At 53.3% G+C, this 19,064-nt stretch overlaps 1 protein-coding gene across 1 annotated transcript; it reads left to right on the forward strand.

The window, feature by feature from the left end:
- The first annotated feature begins 5,072 nt into the window (after positions 1 to 5,072).
- Positions 5,073 to 8,268, forward strand: LOC123443894 (phospholipase A1 PLIP1, chloroplastic-like). Its single transcript, XM_045120440.1, has 2 exons — positions 5,073 to 5,891; positions 6,568 to 8,268. The coding sequence occupies exons 1-2, from the start codon at positions 5,259 to 5,261 to the stop codon at positions 7,957 to 7,959; spliced, it is 2,025 nt and encodes a 674-aa protein (XP_044976375.1). The 5' UTR covers positions 5,073 to 5,258; the 3' UTR covers positions 7,960 to 8,268.
- Positions 8,269 to 19,064: the final 10,796 nt, after the last annotated feature.

Genomic DNA, 19,064 nt, shown 5'->3' on the forward strand with positions numbered 1-19,064 from the left:
ACTGCCATGATGTCCTCCTTGATAATGTACCAGCAGGATCTGTAGAAGACCCCGGAGAATCCGTCCGGCCCTGGGGCCTTCTCCGTCGGTGATGCTTTGATCGCCTCCCATACCTCTTCCTCGGAGAAAGGGTTGTCTAAACCTCTGTTGCGGACGGAAGGTAGGTCGAAAATCGACCAGTCTACTTGTAGCGGTCGCGCTGCCCTGCTACCCATGGAGAGTTGGAAATGGTTGTGAATGGCCTCCTCCTTGTGGTCGTGAGCCGTAAGTACGTCATCGCCTACTCGGAGGCAGTGGATAAATTTTTTTCGCTTCCTGGTTGTGGCCTTGGCATGAAAGAACTTCGTGCCCGCATCTCCGAGCCGAAGCCAGGTGAGCCGTGAGGCCTGTCGTCGACGAGCACCTTCTAATGCCGCGAATCCCAGCAGACGGAGCTTTAGCAGTTTTCGGAGGGTAAACTCCGCGGCTGAGAGGCAACGTCTCTCCTGTGCCACGTCCAGACGGAGCACTATTTCTGCCGCCAGGTGGAATTGCATCTTAGCTTGCCTAAAGAAGCTCTTGCTCCAATATTTCAGATCCCAGGCGGTCCTCACCATCTTCGTGGCGAGACGTTGGAAAGGACAAGGGGACTACGCTGGCCCGTTCCACCGTGGTATGGAAGCGTGGGAAACTCGGCCAGAAACTCTCGAACCTGAAAAGGGCTGCCTGGGGGGAGGCGGATGTGTCAGCCAGAATCAGTGGGCAGTGGTCTGATGTTGTTGTTGACGCTGCGATGAGTGACACCGCTGGGAAGATGCATTCCCAGGAGGTATTGCAGAAAAACTTAACGATGCTCACTAGGGTAGGATCTTGACGTTCGTTGCTCCACGTGTATCTACGGTTCTTACATCTAATTTCCTTTAAACCCTTCGCGTCGATGGCCGTTCTGAACCTACACATCAGCCTACGGTTGAGATTGGCGTTGTTCTTATCTCGCGCCTCGTATATGAGGTTGAAATCACCGTTGATAAGCCAAGGATCGTTGAGGGGGGTGCCGAGAGGGAAAGTTCCCGAAGGAAATCTTCCTTTCTCGCGTCGTCCGGCGGACCGTAGACCGTCGATAACCAGAAATTCTGGGACTGTCCGAGGAAGGTCACTCTAGCTGTAATAGCAAAAATCCCTATCGCATGCGATGAAACTGTGGCTAGCTCCTTGTCCCAAAGGATCGCCGCACCTCCGCTAGTGCCTATGGCCGGTAGAGCGATACATTCTGTGAGCCTGGCGCCCCCTATCTCGCGGACTAACTCCGGTGACCAGGCGGCGATTTTGGTCTCCTGGATGCAGAGAATGGCAATGCGGTGGGCGGCAGCCATCTCCCCGACCGCTGTCCTCTTGGCTGGATTGTTCAAGCCACGAACATTCCAACACATGATGGGGTGGATCTTGTCATACATCTAAAACACCGATGGAGCTCCGATGACTAAAACTAAACGGCCATAGGCCTAAGAGTGACACCACCATCATACATATTTGGGGCCGGCGCCCACCAGCAGAACCCAAGATGCGCCGGCGATGAGGATCTATCCTACTGCCCATATGAACTGGGAACCAAACTAATTCGAACCGATCGTGGATCGGTCGCCATCGGAGATAGAAACTAGGGTCGGCTAACATGATTACACGATGGCCTCATCGGCAGCTCCGTCGGGGCCGTTCATGCGAGCCATGACCCGCAACGCCTCGCTATCCAGGTGGGTCAGCCTGGCGATGACCGAGATGTCACTGTCGGACAGGGGCTCTTCGAAACGCTGTAGGAGCGCCTTCGCGACTTCTGCCGTCAGCCTGTCCCGAGGGCCGAGCAGGCCGAGCTCCTTTACGATGCGCATGGAAGCGCGCTGTGCCACTGGCACTGACGACCCGATGGCAGCTTGCCGCGCGCTAGAGCGAGTCGGGTAGAAGTGGCCCTAGTCTTCGGCGGCGCAGCGGGACGGCGCGCGGGTGCAGTGGCAATCAGAGGCTGCTGTTTGGACGTCCGGAAGAGGCCCCGCGACTCCGGCCCGGCACCCGTTCCTCCAATCTCCAGCTCTCTGGCGCGTCCAGTAACCGCCCCAAGCTGGACCTCCATCGTGCTAGTTGCTGATGGGGTGGTTCTGTGGAACTGTCCCAGCTTGGAGGCCGCAGCCGACAGCGTTGGACTGAAGGCGTCCAGCTGCACTGACTCGCCGGAGGCCTGGAGCAGGCTGGCGTCTACGAACTCAAGAGGGGCCGCCACTGCCGCCTCTGCGGCAATGTGGACGTCGACCGCCAGGCCGTCGACGATGACGGAGGCTAAGGTGGGCTTCTTGGCCGTCCTGAAGAATTCCTCGACCAGGTCCATGCCGCTGGCGCTGGTCCTCGCGTCAGGTGTGGGCTGGGTAGCCGCAGCGGCGGAGCCCGTGGTCTTGGCAGCCCCTGCCGGATTGGCTCTCTCACGTGAGGGCCTCGACTGGCGTCTAACTGGCGTAGTTTTCTTCCCAGCCCCCGAGCGACGACCCGAGGACTCCCTCGATCCGCGCCTGGCCGGCGGGGATCGGCTTCGACGGCGCCGCGAAGGCGAAGCGCGAGGAGCACGCGAGGCGCCGCGGCGAAGGAGGACGTCCTTCCAGGACCTACGTCCGCGTGCACCCGGTCCTCCCTCGTCATCGCGGTCCCTCGAGCGGCCGTCTCTAGGTCCGCCCCGGCACATCTAGGGTTCAGTTTGTGAAGATGTTGACCCACAAGGTTAGGAGAGTGATTTCGGCCCTTACATGCTTTGAAATGGATGGAGCATGGGAGCACATGTAGATCCAGTACGCGTTACTAATGCTGCATTCATTCATTTATGCCAATCTTAGGTATCGGTGGTGGTTAATGGTTACCCAGCATGTTGCCGCCGCCTGCTCTCACTCTGTCACTCGCTCTCTACACTTGTACAGATGGGCATGGCAAGCTCATGTTGAAACAGTCCAAGGCATTCAAACCTGAGCGTGTCCTGAGTCCTGAGTGCCCATACTTTGTCTCCGTCCATTGTGTTGAGCGTTTTCTCGCCCCGTAGTCAATTGTGTGCGATCATACTGGCGAGCACGATGACCCATGCCCATGTGCGATGTGCCAGCGGCCAGGAAATGAAGCGCAAGCATACATCAAGACGGAGCAGCCGGCCCACATTACCTGCATGCGATCTTGCACAAAATAAATGGTCTGTATCGTCCACTTTCCCAGTATACTTGTCACTATAATAAGTTGTGCAGTATATCGTTGTTTCTGTTTGACAATATGACATAACCTAGGACGATCCTAGATCGAGATAGCCGACCAAGCATTTGGCAGCGGGAGACCAATTTTCTTGACATCTTTTTCTCCAAGAATCAGCACAGAATATACTACTACTCCGGCAGCAGGTCGCAGAATCTCGCTCGACATTAAAAAAGCAATTTTACTCGTCTCATCTTCCTCACATGGAGGCGCTCGGTGTGATCGATGGAACCACCAGCACAAGAATTAATTTACCTAGCGAGCGTTGCACAGGACAAGCCGATCTCGGAGATTAATTTGCGAGCGCACGGGAGAAGGCCATTAACAAGTTGGGGTTTATTATTCGGCATCGTTGGCGTCCAGGTGCTCGGGCATTGTCTCCTCCGACGCCTTTCCTTTCTTCTTCTCGGAGGACTAGTAGTACGTTTTTTTCCATATGAAAAAGCACTCAAAAATACGATGGGACAAAAAAAGAGCGCTGCAAACTGTACAAGTAAATCAACTGATTCGCCGTGCTGACCTTTTGTACGGTGGTTGCAATGTGCCAGCCGCACGAAACCGTGAATGATTCTCTTCCCAGGTTAAGTTTCATACCCTGCATGCATTCTTAAGGCTGTAGGTGCACCTATAAACCTCTTAATTTCTGAACCCTCCAGCTTGCCTCGTAATTTCACAAGCAGTCAGCTGAATATACCAAGCTAGTAGTACTTCTAAAATAGTGACCTGAACGTTCTTATATTTTCTTACGGACGGAGTAGCATGCAAAAAATGGGTTTTCGCCGCAGGTGTTGAAAGGTGAAAAACATGTAGCGCGCAGGCATTCCGTATGCAACCGGTATATGCCGCGGTGGATACCATTTGCATTTGGGAAAACAAAGTGCACCTTTCTTGGTACCTCGTCCGCGACGGAGATTCCCATGCTCCACCGTCGACGGCCGCGATTTTTCCTCGCCAGCTCCTTGTGACCGATCGGGACTCTTCACTGCAGCCCGGGGTTTCTATGAAAGGTGGATGTTCTGGTATTGAAAAGAAAAATACGTCGATGTATTGATAGAAAAAATATTAATAGATGTTCGTGTATTTTTTAATATAATTAAACCTAACGATGCAGCTGTATGTGCAATTAAAAAAAATTAAAATAAAACAACGTCTAACTTTTTCAAATCAAAGTCGAAAAATAAAGAACCCCAAATCAATAATGAATGCATGAAGAAGATGTTGATCCAACTAGTGGCTAGATATCTTCTAAAATATCTAATTCTGGTTTTTGTTTTCTTTGGTTTTGCTGTTTTACCAAAGATTTGATGAATTATAATGTATCCAATGCCTTTAAAAAAAATAAAGAAGCAACTAGATGTGTTTTCATGACTGAAAATGTCGACCCCACAACAAATCCGTTATACGTCGATCCGTAAAAGTATTTTTCTGCGAACTACAAATAAATTTTACGGTTCAGCTTTAGAGATGCTCTGCCCCTCTCTTGTTCCTTCCTCCTCTGTTTTCCGGAACTACCCTCCTCGGCTGCGCACATGCTGCGCGCGGTGTATCCTTGCATGCAATTTGCTTCCGAACAGGGCCACCTGTCGCCCCTTGATGGTGTCCCGCCCGCATTGATCACAGAATGACCGGAGGGCAGGACGGTGAATTCACCTACTCCTCATACTAGTAGTCATAGTATGAGTCCTCCCGCTGTCGTGGCGTCCAAAGGCCGGGTTTTTTCTCGGTTTCGCCCACCTCGCCCTCTCGCGTGGCCGACCTGTTTCTCTACCCGTTCCCCGTATTAAAGCCCCACCGCCGTTCGCCCAGCTCCTCCGTGCTCCCCTCCCCCCCCCCCCCCCCCCCCCACCCTTTTGGCCGCACGGATCGCCAAAGCCGAATCAAATACTACACCGCCACCAAGAGGCCAGGCCAACCACCATCATCCCCGACCCCAAGCGTTACCGCCGCCGGCAGCTGCGCTGGATCCGTTTGCCTAGCAGCGCGGCTCCGGAAGGACCCATCCATCCATGGTGGCGAGCATTGCCGGGGCGGCGGCGTCGTCGTCGTCCGCGCACGCGCACGCGCCGGCAGGCCGGCGAGCCAAGAGGGAGCCGGTCAACATGCAGGCCGGCATCCGGCGGTCGCGCTCCGAGCCGCACCTCCGCTGCTCCCGCCGCGGCGGAGCCGCGGGCGCATCGCTCACCACCAGCCGCTCCATCGGCGTCTTCCCCTTCCAGTTCGGCGCCGCGCCGCTGCGCCCGCCGCCGCTCCCCGACGGCGACGGCTACCGGCTCCTCACCGTGTGCGCCGGCGAGACCGACCCAGACCCTGACCCTGACCCGGAAATGCCGCAGGTCAGGACGCCCGAGGACCACTGGCTGGACCGGCTCCTGGAGCTGCGCTCCCGCTTCCACGACCCGACCAAGCGCTTCTTCTCCGACGCGGACAACCTCTTCGAGGAGGAGGACGACGACGACTACCACGAGGACGGCGGCTGCGGCGTGAACTACGACGAGGACCACGCCGCGGCGGAGGCCGATGACAAGTGGGACCGCGACTCCTTCGTCAAGCTGCTGGCGCGGGCCCCCCCGGGCGATGCCCGGCTGTTCGCGCAGCTGGCCTTCCTCTGCAACATGGCCTACGTCATCCCGGAGATCAAGGTGAGCGCTAGCGCTACGGAAACGATACAATCGTGGCCGCCCGCTGGGACTTGGACGGAACGGATCTGCCGATCTGGCCGCCGAATTAGTTTGATCAACTACTCATAAAAACGCTGGCTTTAATTGCTACGAGAGAGGGTCGCCGCGCGTACAGGCTGGGAGGTGCCCACTGGACTCGAGTATTAATTTCTTATTAAGGAATTAATGTTTGCCAGATTTAGGTAGGAAAAGCAAGCAGCACCCGTGGCTTTAATTTCCATCGCCGATTATCTTGGTGGCCGATTTGTCCAGCCACGTACTACTAGTAATGTCAGTAGTCGCGGCGACCCCATTGACAACAGCTTGTGCTTCATTCCTTTTTCATTGACAAATTCCTGCTCTAATTAGGGGCCCTTTTTCGTCATCCCAAAATACAGTACTACTACAGAAATCAGTCATAATCAACATGTAAAGAGTAGTTTTCTGGAATAAAGGGTGGCATTTTCGAGGTAGTTGGCTGAAAAGTTTCTTGCCGGTAGCAATTTCTGGTTGAGACTTTATGTAGCAATCTTCCAGTTGCATTCCATCCATCCTTCCTCGGTCAACCATCCATGCAATGCAACAAGACGATCTCTAAACGTTTTACTACTTTTCCTACTGATGTAATTTTGATTTTGGTTGTTGCTGGAATTTACAGACTGCTGAGCTGAGGAAACACTACGGACTGGAGCTGGTGACGTCGTCGGTGCACAAGAAGGCGGAGGCCAGCGCCGTGAGCGCTCGGGTGGACGTCCACTCCACCCGGCCGGCGGGCGACGCGCAGCAGTACGAGGTGGCTGCGGAGCCGCAGCCGCGGCGGCCGGTCCGCCGCTCCAACCACCTGGCCTACGAGGTGGCCGCGTCGGCCGCGTCCTACGTCCAAGCGCGGGCCCGCGGCCTGCTCTCACTCCGCGGGCATCAGCACCCGCCGGCTGGGGAAGAAGACCGGCTGTACAACTCGGGCATGGCGGCCTACGTTGCCGCCTCCACGGTGACGGCGGTGGTGGCCGCCGAGGACGAGGCGCGGCAAGAGGCCGCGCGTGACCTGCGGTCGCCGCTGTCGTCGCCGTGCCAGTGGTTCGCCTGCGACGAGGCCGACATGCGCACCCGCTGCTTCGTCATCCAGGGCTCCGACTCGGTCGCGTCCTGGCAAGCCAACCTCCTCTTCGAGCCCACCACATTCGAGGACACCGGCGTTCTCGTGCACCGCGGCATCTACGAGGCAGCCAAGGGCATCTACGAACAGCTGATGCCGGAGATCGTCGAGCACCTGAGGGCGCACAAGGAAGGCGCGCGCCTGCGGTTCACGGGGCACTCGCTCGGCGGCAGTCTTGCGCTGCTTGTGAGTCTGATGCTGGTGGCGCGCGGGGTGGTCGGCCCGGAGTCGCTGCTCCCCGTGGTCACCTTCGGCGCGCCGTCGGTGTTCTGCGGCGGACAGCGCGTGCTGGAGGCGCTCGGCGTCGGCGAGGGCCACGTCCGCGCCGTGGCGATGCACCGGGACATCGTACCGAGGGCGTTCTCGTGCCGGTACCCCGGCCACGCCGTGGCCGTGCTCAAGCGGCTCAACGGCGCGCTGCGCACGCACCCATGCCTCAACAGCCAGAAGGTGCTGTACACGCCGATGGGCACGACGTACATCCTGCAGCCGGACGGCAAGGCGTCGCCGCACCACCCGTTCCTGCCGGAGGGCGCGGCGCTGTTCCGGGTGGTCAACCCAGAGCAGCGCGCAGAGCCGTCGGGGTCGGGCAGGGCAGTGGTGGCCAGCGCCCTGCGCGCATTCCTCAACTCGCCGCACCCGCTGGAGACACTGAGCGACCTCTCCGCCTACGGCTCCGAGGGTGCCATCCTACGGGACCACGAGTCTGGCAACTACTTCCGGGCGCTCTACGCCCTCACAAAGGTGGCGCCGCGCCGCCGGAAGCAGCCAGAGATTGTGTGGAGGCTTCCCGGCGTCGAGCGGCTGCAGCAGTACTGGTGGCCGGGGGTCGCCGGCACCGTCGTACCGAGGCCGGTGGCCGTCCGCAGCAAGGAGCTGGTCTCCGAGGCCTGATGAACAGCTGCGGCTCAGGCAGGTCTACATACATTCTTTGGGTTCTTTGATGCGTTTGACCAAATGCATCAATGGTACGTACATACGAGGGTACAGAAAATCAGTCGACTTCCTTGGTGTAGGTTTAGTGTAAGCATATGCGTATAGTAGGAGCATTGATGTGGTTTGTTGTCCTGGTGGCCTGCAAAGTTGTGCAGGCCACTGAATAATGCAATGGTGATTTGTCAAAGGATCATGTGATTGTGATCCAATGAACTCCGCCTGTAAATTCGTTGTTTTAAAGGAAAAAAAAAACAATGTTGTTTTAAAGGAACATCCCAACGAAAATGATGTTTCTCTTGCTCTGCTACTGATCGCATCCAATGCACCTCTGTATAGGTCACTTGCCAATTCCTTGGCCATTTGACTATACGCTCCAAATGGATTCCTGAAATCCCATCCCATATACTCCACTTATCTATATCTAGTCAGTATTTGTAAACTACTTACTTTGTTCGCGAATGTAAGAGGTTTTCAGTACTTCAACATGAACCAGATACGACTGAAATGAGTGTATAAACACACTAAAACATGTTTATATACATCCAACTTTTAAAAACAATAAAACAATTTATATTTACAAACCGTGGGAGTACTAGACTAATTTATTTTTGCGGGTGAGCGAGTACTAGACTAATGCCCGATGCCACGAAACAAGAAGATTGAACAGAACAACATTATACTAACATCTACTTCCTTCGTTTCAAAATATAAGACTTTTTAGAGATTTCACTAGGAGACTACATATGGAACAAAATGAGTGAATGTAAACTCTAAAATATGTCTATATACATCCGTATGTAGTTTATAATGTAATCTCTAAAAGGTCTTACATTTAGTAACGGAGGGAGTATTTCTATCTATTTTTATGATAATTAATTCGGAACGAAGGGAGTAACTAGGTAAATACACTGGGAGTGTTACAACTTGCGGCAGATGATCAGTTTAGTGCTAAAAGTTGTAGAATACCGTGTTGTATGCTTTAGTGCTAAAAGTTGTAGAATACCGTGTTGTATGCTAGAACTTATGTGAACATTCAAATAAAGTGTTATTTTACGTAGAACATTGTATAGGATGCTTACGTAGCGCCTAACATTATATAGGATGCTCACATAGCACGTCAACTAGCGGTGACCTACTATCAATGGATGAGAAGGGGAGGCATTGGTTCTCTCTGTTGAACATGTTGTATAGGTCCATGTTGTGTGTGTGCACCTGTCACGTCTCCCTCCCCTTGTAACGTATTTGTAACTTGGAAGACAAGACTTAAGTGCCCCCTGTACCTATATATATGCCATGTGCATGATCAATAGAATTATCGATGCACAAATCTTTCTTCACATGGTATCAGTTTTCCCTATGATCCTCTACCATCCCGCTTCCGCCCAACCCTAGCCGGGTCGCCGCCGCCGCACCCTCCAGCTGCCGCCGCCCCTGGCCACTGCCACCCCCTCTTTCCTCACTCTAGCCGTCGCGCCTCTCTCCCTCTTGCACCGCCGCCACCCCATCTCCAAAACCCTAGCCGTCGCCGCCATCCCATCTCCAAAACCCTAGCCGCCGCCGCTCATTTCCCTCTCCAAAACCATGTCCTCCAACGCCTCCACCTACTCCAACCCCTTCACCGGACCAGACCCCGCCGACGTGCGCGACATCAACATTCATGACCGCGTCCCCGTCATCCTCGACGCCACCGACTCCACGTACTTCGCGTGGAAGACGTACTTCTCGCTCCTCTTCCGCAAGAACAATCTCATGGATCACGTGGACGGCTCCGTCAACTCCCGCGACATGGTGGGTGACTCCGAGTGGAACGCGATCGACACCACGCTCATCCGGTGGTTCTTCACCACCATCTCCAAGGACTTGTTCCACACCGTCGTGAGCGATGGCGACGATTCCCACGCCGTGTGGGTCAAGCTCAATGGCCTCTTCACCAACAACAAGCTTCCACGCCGGGTTTTTTTGCAGCAGGAATTTTTTGACTGTCATCAAGATGATCAGTCCATTGATGACTACTGCCGCCGCCTGAAGACGTTGGCGGATGACCTCCACGACATCGGCGCCAAGGTGGCTGACGACCTCCTCCTCAGCACGCTCGCCGCCGGCCTCAACGAGGATTTCGGCAACGCCACCGCCAACCTCACCCTCATGCCGGAGCCCTCCTTCCCCAAGTTTGTGGCTTACTTGCGGTTGGAGGAGCGCCGGATGAAGGGTGTTAAGAAGCGCGTGCAGCATCACGCCCTCGCCGCCCGCCGTCACACCGGCCCCGTGGCCGCAGCCCCCTCCCTCGGCGCTACCGGTGTTCTTTCCCCACCCGGCTGCACCGCCTGCTGCCCCCCCAGCCGCAGGGTGGCGGTCGCCGCGGATACCGCCGTGGTGGTGGCCGCAAGCAGCAGCAGCCCCATGGGGGGCCCTTCACCTAGGGCCGGCTCTGGTCCTAGGCGAACATGGGCGATGCCCAAGGGCCCATGTTTTTTTGGGGGGGGCATCATTACATATGTATAAGTATACGTGCTGCTATATGGGCTGAAAAAAAAAGATAAAGGCCGGAAGCCTAATGATCAAGTCCTGATGGTGACCGGAAGACTTGTACGCGCTACCTGTACCTACACGATCGATCGATCGATCAATCGTCCAGCCGCCCAGAGGCCAGAAATGCGGAAACGCCTTACGCCTGTTTCTTTCGACACCTCAGCCTCCTGCCTTCGCCGCCCTTGAACCCCCTGTGCCTGTGCGCCACGCCCGAAGACTGTTGTGGAGATCGGCATATCACCCGGCCGAATCCTTGCCCTCGGATAGCCGATTCGTCCTCCTGTGCTTTACTCACGATTTCAGCATAAAGGTATGATTTATCATATGATATTGGCCTAGTGCCCTAATTCTTTTGATCAGTTGAGCTGATAATTCTTTGGAAATTGTAACCTTAGAAGTTCCAATGCCGCCGAAATAGAAGTCTGGTTCTGAGAAAAGGAAACAGAAAAGCGAGAGAATCAACTCATTGAATCACAAAAAGGTGCTCTAAAAAGGTTTTTTCCGGTGGTAACTAGTGTTGATAATCAAAGGCAAGAATCTGAACCCGGACAAGATGATGATCTTAATTCAAATGACAATTTTGAAGTCAACGAACATTCCTTGGATGGTAGTAAGTAATTAAATAGCGTATGTTTTTGTAGAAGTAAGTAAGTAACTATCAGTTGCCTATCGGATCCTCTTAACTATATCAATGAACGTAGATTCTTCAATTTGTTACAGCTGTAGACTGCTATCCAAATGTGTGAGTTGCCTATCGGATCCTCTTAACCATACCAGTGACCGTAGCCTCAGCTGAAAGAAGTTTCTCTAAATTAAAACTGCTGAAAAATTGTTTGAGGTCAACTATGTTACAAGACAGGTTGAATGGCTTGGCTATGTGTTGTATTGAGAAGGACGTCTTGGACAAAATTGATCTTGATACTCTCATCAACGATTTTGCATCTAGAGATGCCCGAAGAAGATTTTTGTGTAGCACTGAAGTATTATTGTCCATGAACTCATATGAACTTCGTTCTTATTTGAGGTAATTAAACTAGCAGCGAATATTATTTTTTAAATTTTGCTACTCTTTTATTTATAGTCGTCTCTAAATAACAATGTGCAGTCGGATGTGAACTTTAATATTTTGCGCTTATATATCTATGGATGCATACATACATTATCCGTAGGGGCTCATTTTTAAACTTTGTCCAAGGGCCCCGAAAAATATAGAGCCGGCCCTGCCCTCACCAGCAGCAGCAGCCGCCACAGGCTAACACGCCGTGGTCCTATGGCGCCAACCCGTGGACAGGCGTCGTCCACGCGTACTCCATGCCCGTTCCTCGGGCTCCCGCCCCGGGCATCCTCGGACCCCGCCCGACGGGTCACCACGCGTACCTCGCCGCGCTGGCTGCCGGCCCCTATCCGGCGCTGCCCGCCATGGGCGGCTATGGCGCTGTCCAGGCCACTGTCTACGGTGCCCCGCCCGTGCCGACCTACGGCGGGTTCCCCCCGCCTCAGGTGTCGTCACCGTGGGACCCGGCTCTTCTCGCCGCCCTGCATTCGGCTCCGTCGCCCTCCAATTATGGCGGTGGAGGTGACTGGTTCATGGACTCAGGCGCCATTTCTCATATGTCTGCGCATCCCGGTAACCTCATGTCTTCCACTCGTGTCCACACTCCCACTTGTATGGTTGGTAATGGTTCCTCCCTCCCCATAACTCATGTCGGTCATACCTCGTTTCCTTCTACCATCACTCCTATTCATATGTCTAATGTTTTCGTTTCTCCTGACCTCGTTACTAATCTTGTATCTGTTCGTCAACTCACTCGTGACAATTCTATTACTATTGAATTTGACGCCGCTGGTTTTTCTGTGAAGGACGCCCATACACGGATGGTTCTCTTCCGATGTGACAGCCCGGGGCCGCTCTACTCGATGCATCGCCCCACCGCCACCACCACTCGTCCGGCCGTCTTCGCCGCCAGTGTCGATCTTTGGCACGCCCCCCTCGGTCATCCCAACTCCACCGTTTTGCGTCAAATTCTTCAGAGTTTTTCATTCTCATGTAATAAGGTTGAGAACCACACTTGTGAGGCATGCCGCCTTGGCAAACATGTGTGTCTTCCGTTTAGCGAGTCCACACACATTTCCACCTTTTCGTTTTAATTGCTGGATAGTGATGTTTGGACGTCCCCGGTTGCAAGCAACACGGGTTATTTATACTACTTGGTGATCTTGGATGATTTTTCGCATTATGTGTGGACCTTCCCTCTTCGTCGCAAGTCTGACGCACTCGCCACGCTCACCACCTTTTATGCCTATGTCACCACCCAGTTTGGTCGTCCTATCCTAGCCTTGCAAACTGACAACGACAAAGAATTTGACAACGTTGCTTTTAACCAACTTCTCGCGTCCCACGGCACCACCTTCCGCCTCACCTGCCCATACACATCTCAACAAAATGGTCGTGTCGAGCGTGTACTTCGTACTCTCAATGACTGTGTCCGCACGTTGCTCTTTCACTCCAACGTGCCCCCTCGTTTCTGGGCGGACGCCCTTGCGACCATCAGCCTTCTCCTCAACATTCGTCCGACTCGTTCTCGCTGGAACTACAGCCCTCACCAACTACTTTTTGGCGTGATTCCATGCTATGATGGTCTCCGCATCTTCGCGTGTCTCTGTTATCCTAGCACTGCGTCCACCACCCCTCATAAACTCGCCCCTCGATCGGTTCCATGTATCTTCCTTGGTTACCCCCCCCCCCAACACCAAAGGTTACCGGTGCTATGATCCAGTCTCCCACCGTGTTTTCACTTCACGGCACGTGTACTTTGATGAGCTGGTGTTTCCATTTCAGCAGGTACCCTCCACCTCGACGCCTTCTGCGATGCGGCTCGCACCTGCTACCACCCATGGCGAGCTGCCCTACACGCCGCGTCACGCCACCCTGGCCCTGCCCGCGCCCCAGGCAGGCCCTCCTGGCGCCCCAGTTGTCGTGGCCGACCCCGTGGCTGCGGCTCCCTCGTCGGCCCCCGACATCGCCCCCGCTACCACGGCCCCAGGTGTGGCTGTTGCGGCTCCTGGTATGCATGCTGGCGCACCCTCGCCGCCCGGTTTGGCTGCCACAATTCCCGGTGTAACTGTTGGCGCCTCATTGGTGCCCCTAGAGGCCGGCTTGACGTCCCCCTCGCCGGTTCAGCCGGCTGCAACCGCGCCCCTTCACGGTGTGGTTACCCGGACTCGGACTAGGTCGCTTCGTCCCAACACGCGCTACGGTGCCGACGAGTACACATGCGCCGCCTCTACCTCGGCCTCAGCTTCGCTCCCCACTTCCGCACGCGCAGCCCTTCGGGATCCGAACTGGCTCGCTGCGATGCGTGAGGAGTTCGACGCTCTACAGTGCAACTGCACGTGGCAGCTTGTGTCGCGGCCTCCTCGTGCCAACGTCATCACCGACAAGTGGGTCTTCCGCGTCAAGATTCGCCCCGACGGTTCCCTCAAGCGCTACAAAGCGCGGTGGGTCGTGCGTGGTTTTCACCAGCGCGCCGGCGTGGACTTCACCGACACCTTCGCCCCGATTGTCAAACCGGGCACGATACGAGCCGTACTCCAGCTTGCTGCTTCTCGTATCTGGCCAGTTCACCAGCTCGATGTGTCCAATGCCTTCCTGCATGGCCATCTCGACGAGCAGGTGTTCTGTCAGCAGCTCACTGGTTTCGTCGACCCCGCTCATCTGGATCACGTATGCTTGCTTGCACGTTCTCTTTACGGGCTGAAGCAGGCTCCCCGGGCATTGGTATCAACGGATTGCGGCCTTTCTCCAGCAGCAGGGGTTCCGGTCCACACGGTCTGATGCCTCTCTGTTCGTCTACCACCAGGGCACCGTCACTGCGTATCTTCTCCTGTACGTCGACGACATCATCCTGATTGCATCCTCGCCAGCACTACTTCAGCTGATTACCGGTCGCCTTGGCACTGAGTTTGCCCTCAAGGACTTGGGAGCTCTTCACTACTTCCTTGGCATTGAGGTCACTCGCAGTGCTACTGGCTTTCACCTCCATCAGCAGAAGTATGCCTACGAGATCTTGGAGCGAGCTGGCATGCTTAACTGCAAGTCTTCTCCCACGCCTGTCGACATGAAGGCCAAGGTGTCCGCCATTGAGGGTTCTCCGGCGTCCGACGCTCCCTTCTACCGCTCCATCGTCGGTGCCCTCTAGTACCTAACGCTGACGCGTCCAGACATTATGCTGTCTAGCAGGTGTGTCTCCACATGCATGCTCCTCGTGACACCCATTGGGCACTGGTACGACGCCTTCTTTGGTATCTATGTGGTACCACTGTTGGGGAACGTCGCATGGGAAACAAAAAATTTCCTACGCGCACGAAGACCTATCATGGTGATGTCCATCTACGAGAGGGGATGAGTGATCTACGTACCCTTGTAGATCGTACAGCAGAAGCGTTAGTGAACGCGGTTGATGTAGTGGAACGTCCTCACGTCCCTCGATCCGCCCCGCGAACAATCCCGCGATCAGTCCCACGATCTAGTACCAAACGGACGGCACCTCCGCGTTCAGCACACGTACAGCTCGACGATGATCTCGGCCTTCTTGATTCAGCAAGAGAGACGGAGAGGTAGAAGAGTTCTCCGGTAGCGTGACGGCGCTCCGGAGGTTGGTGATGACCTTGTCTCAGCAGGGCTCCGCCCGAGCTCCGCAGAAATGCGATCTAGAGGAAAAACCGTGGAGGTATGTGGTCGGGCTGCCGTGGAAAAGTCGTCTCAAATCAGCCCTAAAACCTCCGTATATATAGGTGGGAGGGAGGGGACCTTGCCTTGGGGCTCAAGGAGCCCCAAGGGGGTCGGCCGAGTCCAAGGGGGAAGGCTCCCCCCCCCAAACCGAGTTGGACTTGGTTTGGTGGGTGGGAGTCCTTCCTTCCCTTCCCACCTCCTCCTTTTTTTTCTTTCTCTTTGATTTTCTTTCCTAGGCGCATAGGGCCCTTTTGGGCTGTCCCACCAGCCCACTAAGGGCTGGTGCGCCACCCTCAAGGCCTATGGGCTTCCCCGGGGTGGGTTGCCTCCCCCCCCCCCTCGGTGAACTCCCGGAACCCATTCGTCATTCCCAGTACATTCCCGGTAACTCCGAAAACCTTCCGGTAATCAAATGAGGTCATCCTATATATCAATCTTCATTTCCGGACCATTCCGGAAACCCTCGTGACGTCCGTGATCTCATCCGGGACTCCGAACAACATTCGGTAACCAACCATATAACTCAAATACGCATAAAACAACGTCGAACCTTAAGTGTGCAGACCCTGCGGGTTCGTGAACTATGTAGACATGACCCGAGAGACTCCTCGGTCAATATCCAATAGCGGGACCTGGATGCCCATATTGGATCCTACATATTCTACGAAGATCTTATCGTTTGAACCTCAGTGCCAAGGATTCATATAATCCCGTATGTCATTCCCTTTGTCCTTCGGTATGTTACTTGCCCGAGATTCGATCGTCAGTATCCGCATGCCTATTTCAATCTCGTTTACCGGCAAGTCTCTTTACTCGTTCCGTAATACAAGATCCCGCAACTTACACTAAGTCACATTGCTTGCAAGGCTTGTGTGTGATGTTGTATTACCGAGTGGGCCCCGAGATACCTCTCCGTCACACGGAGTGACAAATCCCAGTCTTGATCCATACTAACTCAACTAACACCTTCGGAGGTACCTGTAGAGCATCTTTATAGTCACCCAGTTACGTTGCGACGTTTGATACACACAAAGTATTCCTCCGGTGTCAGTGAGTTATATGATCTCATGGTCATAGGAATAAATACTTGACACGCAGAAAACAGTAGCAACAAAATGACACGATCAACATGCTACGTCTATTAGTTTGGGTCTAGTCCATCACGTGATTCTCCCAATGACGTGATCCAGTTATCAAGCAACAACACCTTGTTCATAATCAGAAGACACTGACTATCTTTGATCAACTGGCTAGCCAACTAGAGGCTTGCTAGGGACGGTGTTTTGTCTATGTATCCACACACGTAAATGAGTCTTCATTCAATACAATTATAGCATGGATAATAAACGATTATCTTGATACAAGAATTATAATAATAACTATATTTATTATTGCCTCTAGGGCATAATTCCAACAACCACAACCCTGGGTCTCACCGTGACGGCGTCACCTGACACCAGCCTCGTCGCCTACTCCGACGCCGACTGGGCTGGGTGTCCCGACACGCGACGCTCCACCTGTGGCTACTGCGTCTACCTCGGGCCCTCTCTTATTTCGTGGTCGTCTAAACGGCAACCCACGGTCTCACGGTCGAGCGCCGAGGCTGAGTACAGGGCAGTGTCCAACGTTGTTGCAGAGTGCACCTGGCTGCGACAGCTTCTTCAGGAGTTGCACTGTGAGGTTCCCAAGGCCACACTTGTCTACTGTGACAATGTCTCAGCGGTCTACCTCGCGGCCAACCCTGTTCATCATCGCCGGACGAAGCATATTGAGCTCGACATCCACTTCGTTCGGGAGCATGTTACCCTTGGCCGTGCTAGCGTCATGCACGTACCCACCGATCAACAGTTCGCCGACGTTATGACAAAGGGACTACCTACTTCGACCTTGGAGGGCTTTCGGTCCAGTCTTTGCGTCATCGGCGCCGCTTCGACTGCGGGGGGTGTTGAACATGTTGTATAGGTCCACGTTGTGTGTGTGCACCTGTCACGTCTCCCTCCCCTTGTAACGTATTTGTAACTTGGGAGACAAGACTTGAGTGCCCCCTGTACCTATATATATGCCATGTACATGATCAATAGAATTATCGATGCACAATTCTTTCTCCACAGTCTCCCGCACGATGTGCCCTTTGCAGAACCAACCGTCCTCCCCCCAGCCCATGCAACAACGGAAGACGACAACTCTTTCACATAGGTCCCACAACTGTGATATATATTCACTAGTAGTGCATGTTGCTTTTTCTGTGTTTCTTCTCTCTCCCGATCATTCCAAAGTGGTGGTCGAGGTGGTGCATCAAGGTGATCGGCATCGAAGGTGATGATGGACAACCATCATCATCGGTTGCTGGGCGAATCTGCACCATCGAATGGGGAATCATTCGCTCCCCCTCCTCATATTGGCGCCCCTCTTCCATCTATATTTTTGTTAGGGTCATCGAAGACATGATCATTGTTGCACCATGAATCGTTACTCCCACCGCCATTCAAGTCTTTGTTTTGCATCTTTAATCCATGTGACGACAGAGATATTTGTATGGCCTTACAATATTGACCCCCTACGCCATGAATTGTGTTAGGGTTTGTTTGGGTGTTTTGAAGGAGGCAACTCTGTCAAGCAAAATGATTGATCAATTAGGGCAGTAGATTTAGCAACATTAATGATCAAATTTGTTTAGTAATCATGTGGGACATGTTATTTCCAAAAAACTGTAATGTGCTGCAATTGAATTTTTTTGTGATGTTGGTAGCTGAATTTCAGTGCAGTAGAACAATTTGTTTACTGATTTTTGTGACACATGTAGTAGTACTGGAGTTATCTGAAAATTTTGTGTGCTGAATTTGTATGCAGTTAGTTAACCGCATTTTTGTGACACTGCAAGTCACCGCAGTTAAGGGAATTGCTTAATCTATTGAACTATCGTATGTCGTGTTGGTTAACTGAATTGCTGAAATACTGTGGCATTTACACTTGTACAATTATCTGAATTGTTGTGACACTGCATTGAAGAAACACAAAGTCCCAGCAAAGTACATTACCCTCATCAAGGACATGTACGATAATGTTGTGACAAGTGCTTGAACAAGTGATGGCCATACTGATGACATCCCAATTAAAATAGGACTGCATCAGGGGTCAGTTTTGAGCCCTTATCTTTTTGCCTTGGTGATGGATGAGGTCACAAGGGATATATAAGGAGATATCCCATGATGTATGCTCTTTGCGGACGATGTGGTGCTAATCGATGATAGTCGGGCCGGGGTCAACAGGAAGTTAGAGCTATGGAGACAAACCTTGGATGGGCAGGTGGTTCCTCAGAAGGACATCTTTCAATATTTGGAGTCAATGCTGCAGAAGGATGGGGATATCAAATGAAGAAGTGAACCATCCAATTAAAGCCGAATGAATGAAGTGGCGTCAAGCTTCTGGCATTCTCTGTGACAAGAGAGTGCCACAAAAGCTAAAAGGCAAGTTCTATAGGACGGCGGTTTGACCCGTAATGTTGTATGACGCTGAGTGTTGGCCAACTAAAAGACGACATGTGCAGCAGTTAGGTGTGATGGAGATGCCCATGTTGAGATGGATGTGTGACCATACAAGGAAGGACCGAGTTGATGAGAAGTTTATCCAACATCGTCTGAAATGGTTTGAACATATTCAACGCAGGCTTTCAAAAGCTTCGGTGCATAGCAGACGGCTAAAACGTGCTAATAATGTCAAAAGAGATTGCGAACCTGACATGGAAGAAGTCCGTAAAGAGAGATTTAAAGGACTGAAGTATCTCCAGAGAACTAGCCAGGGA

This window comes from Hordeum vulgare, chromosome 3H (genome assembly GCF_904849725.1).
Source record: "Hordeum vulgare subsp. vulgare chromosome 3H, MorexV3_pseudomolecules_assembly, whole genome shotgun sequence".
In the NCBI taxonomy this organism is placed as follows: domain Eukaryota; kingdom Viridiplantae; phylum Streptophyta; class Magnoliopsida; order Poales; family Poaceae; genus Hordeum; species Hordeum vulgare.

What these genes read in the sequence shown, in the direction of transcription:
- LOC123443894 (XM_045120440.1), top strand. Translation starts at nt 5,259, where the DNA reads ATGGTGGCGAGCATTGCCGGGGCGGCGGCGTCGTCGTCGTCCGCGCAC. An exon ending in ACGTCATCCCGGAGATCAAG is followed by an intron (nt 5,892 to 6,567) that starts GTGAGCGCTAGC and finishes TGGAATTTACAG; the next exon opens with ACTGCTGAGCTGAGGAAACA.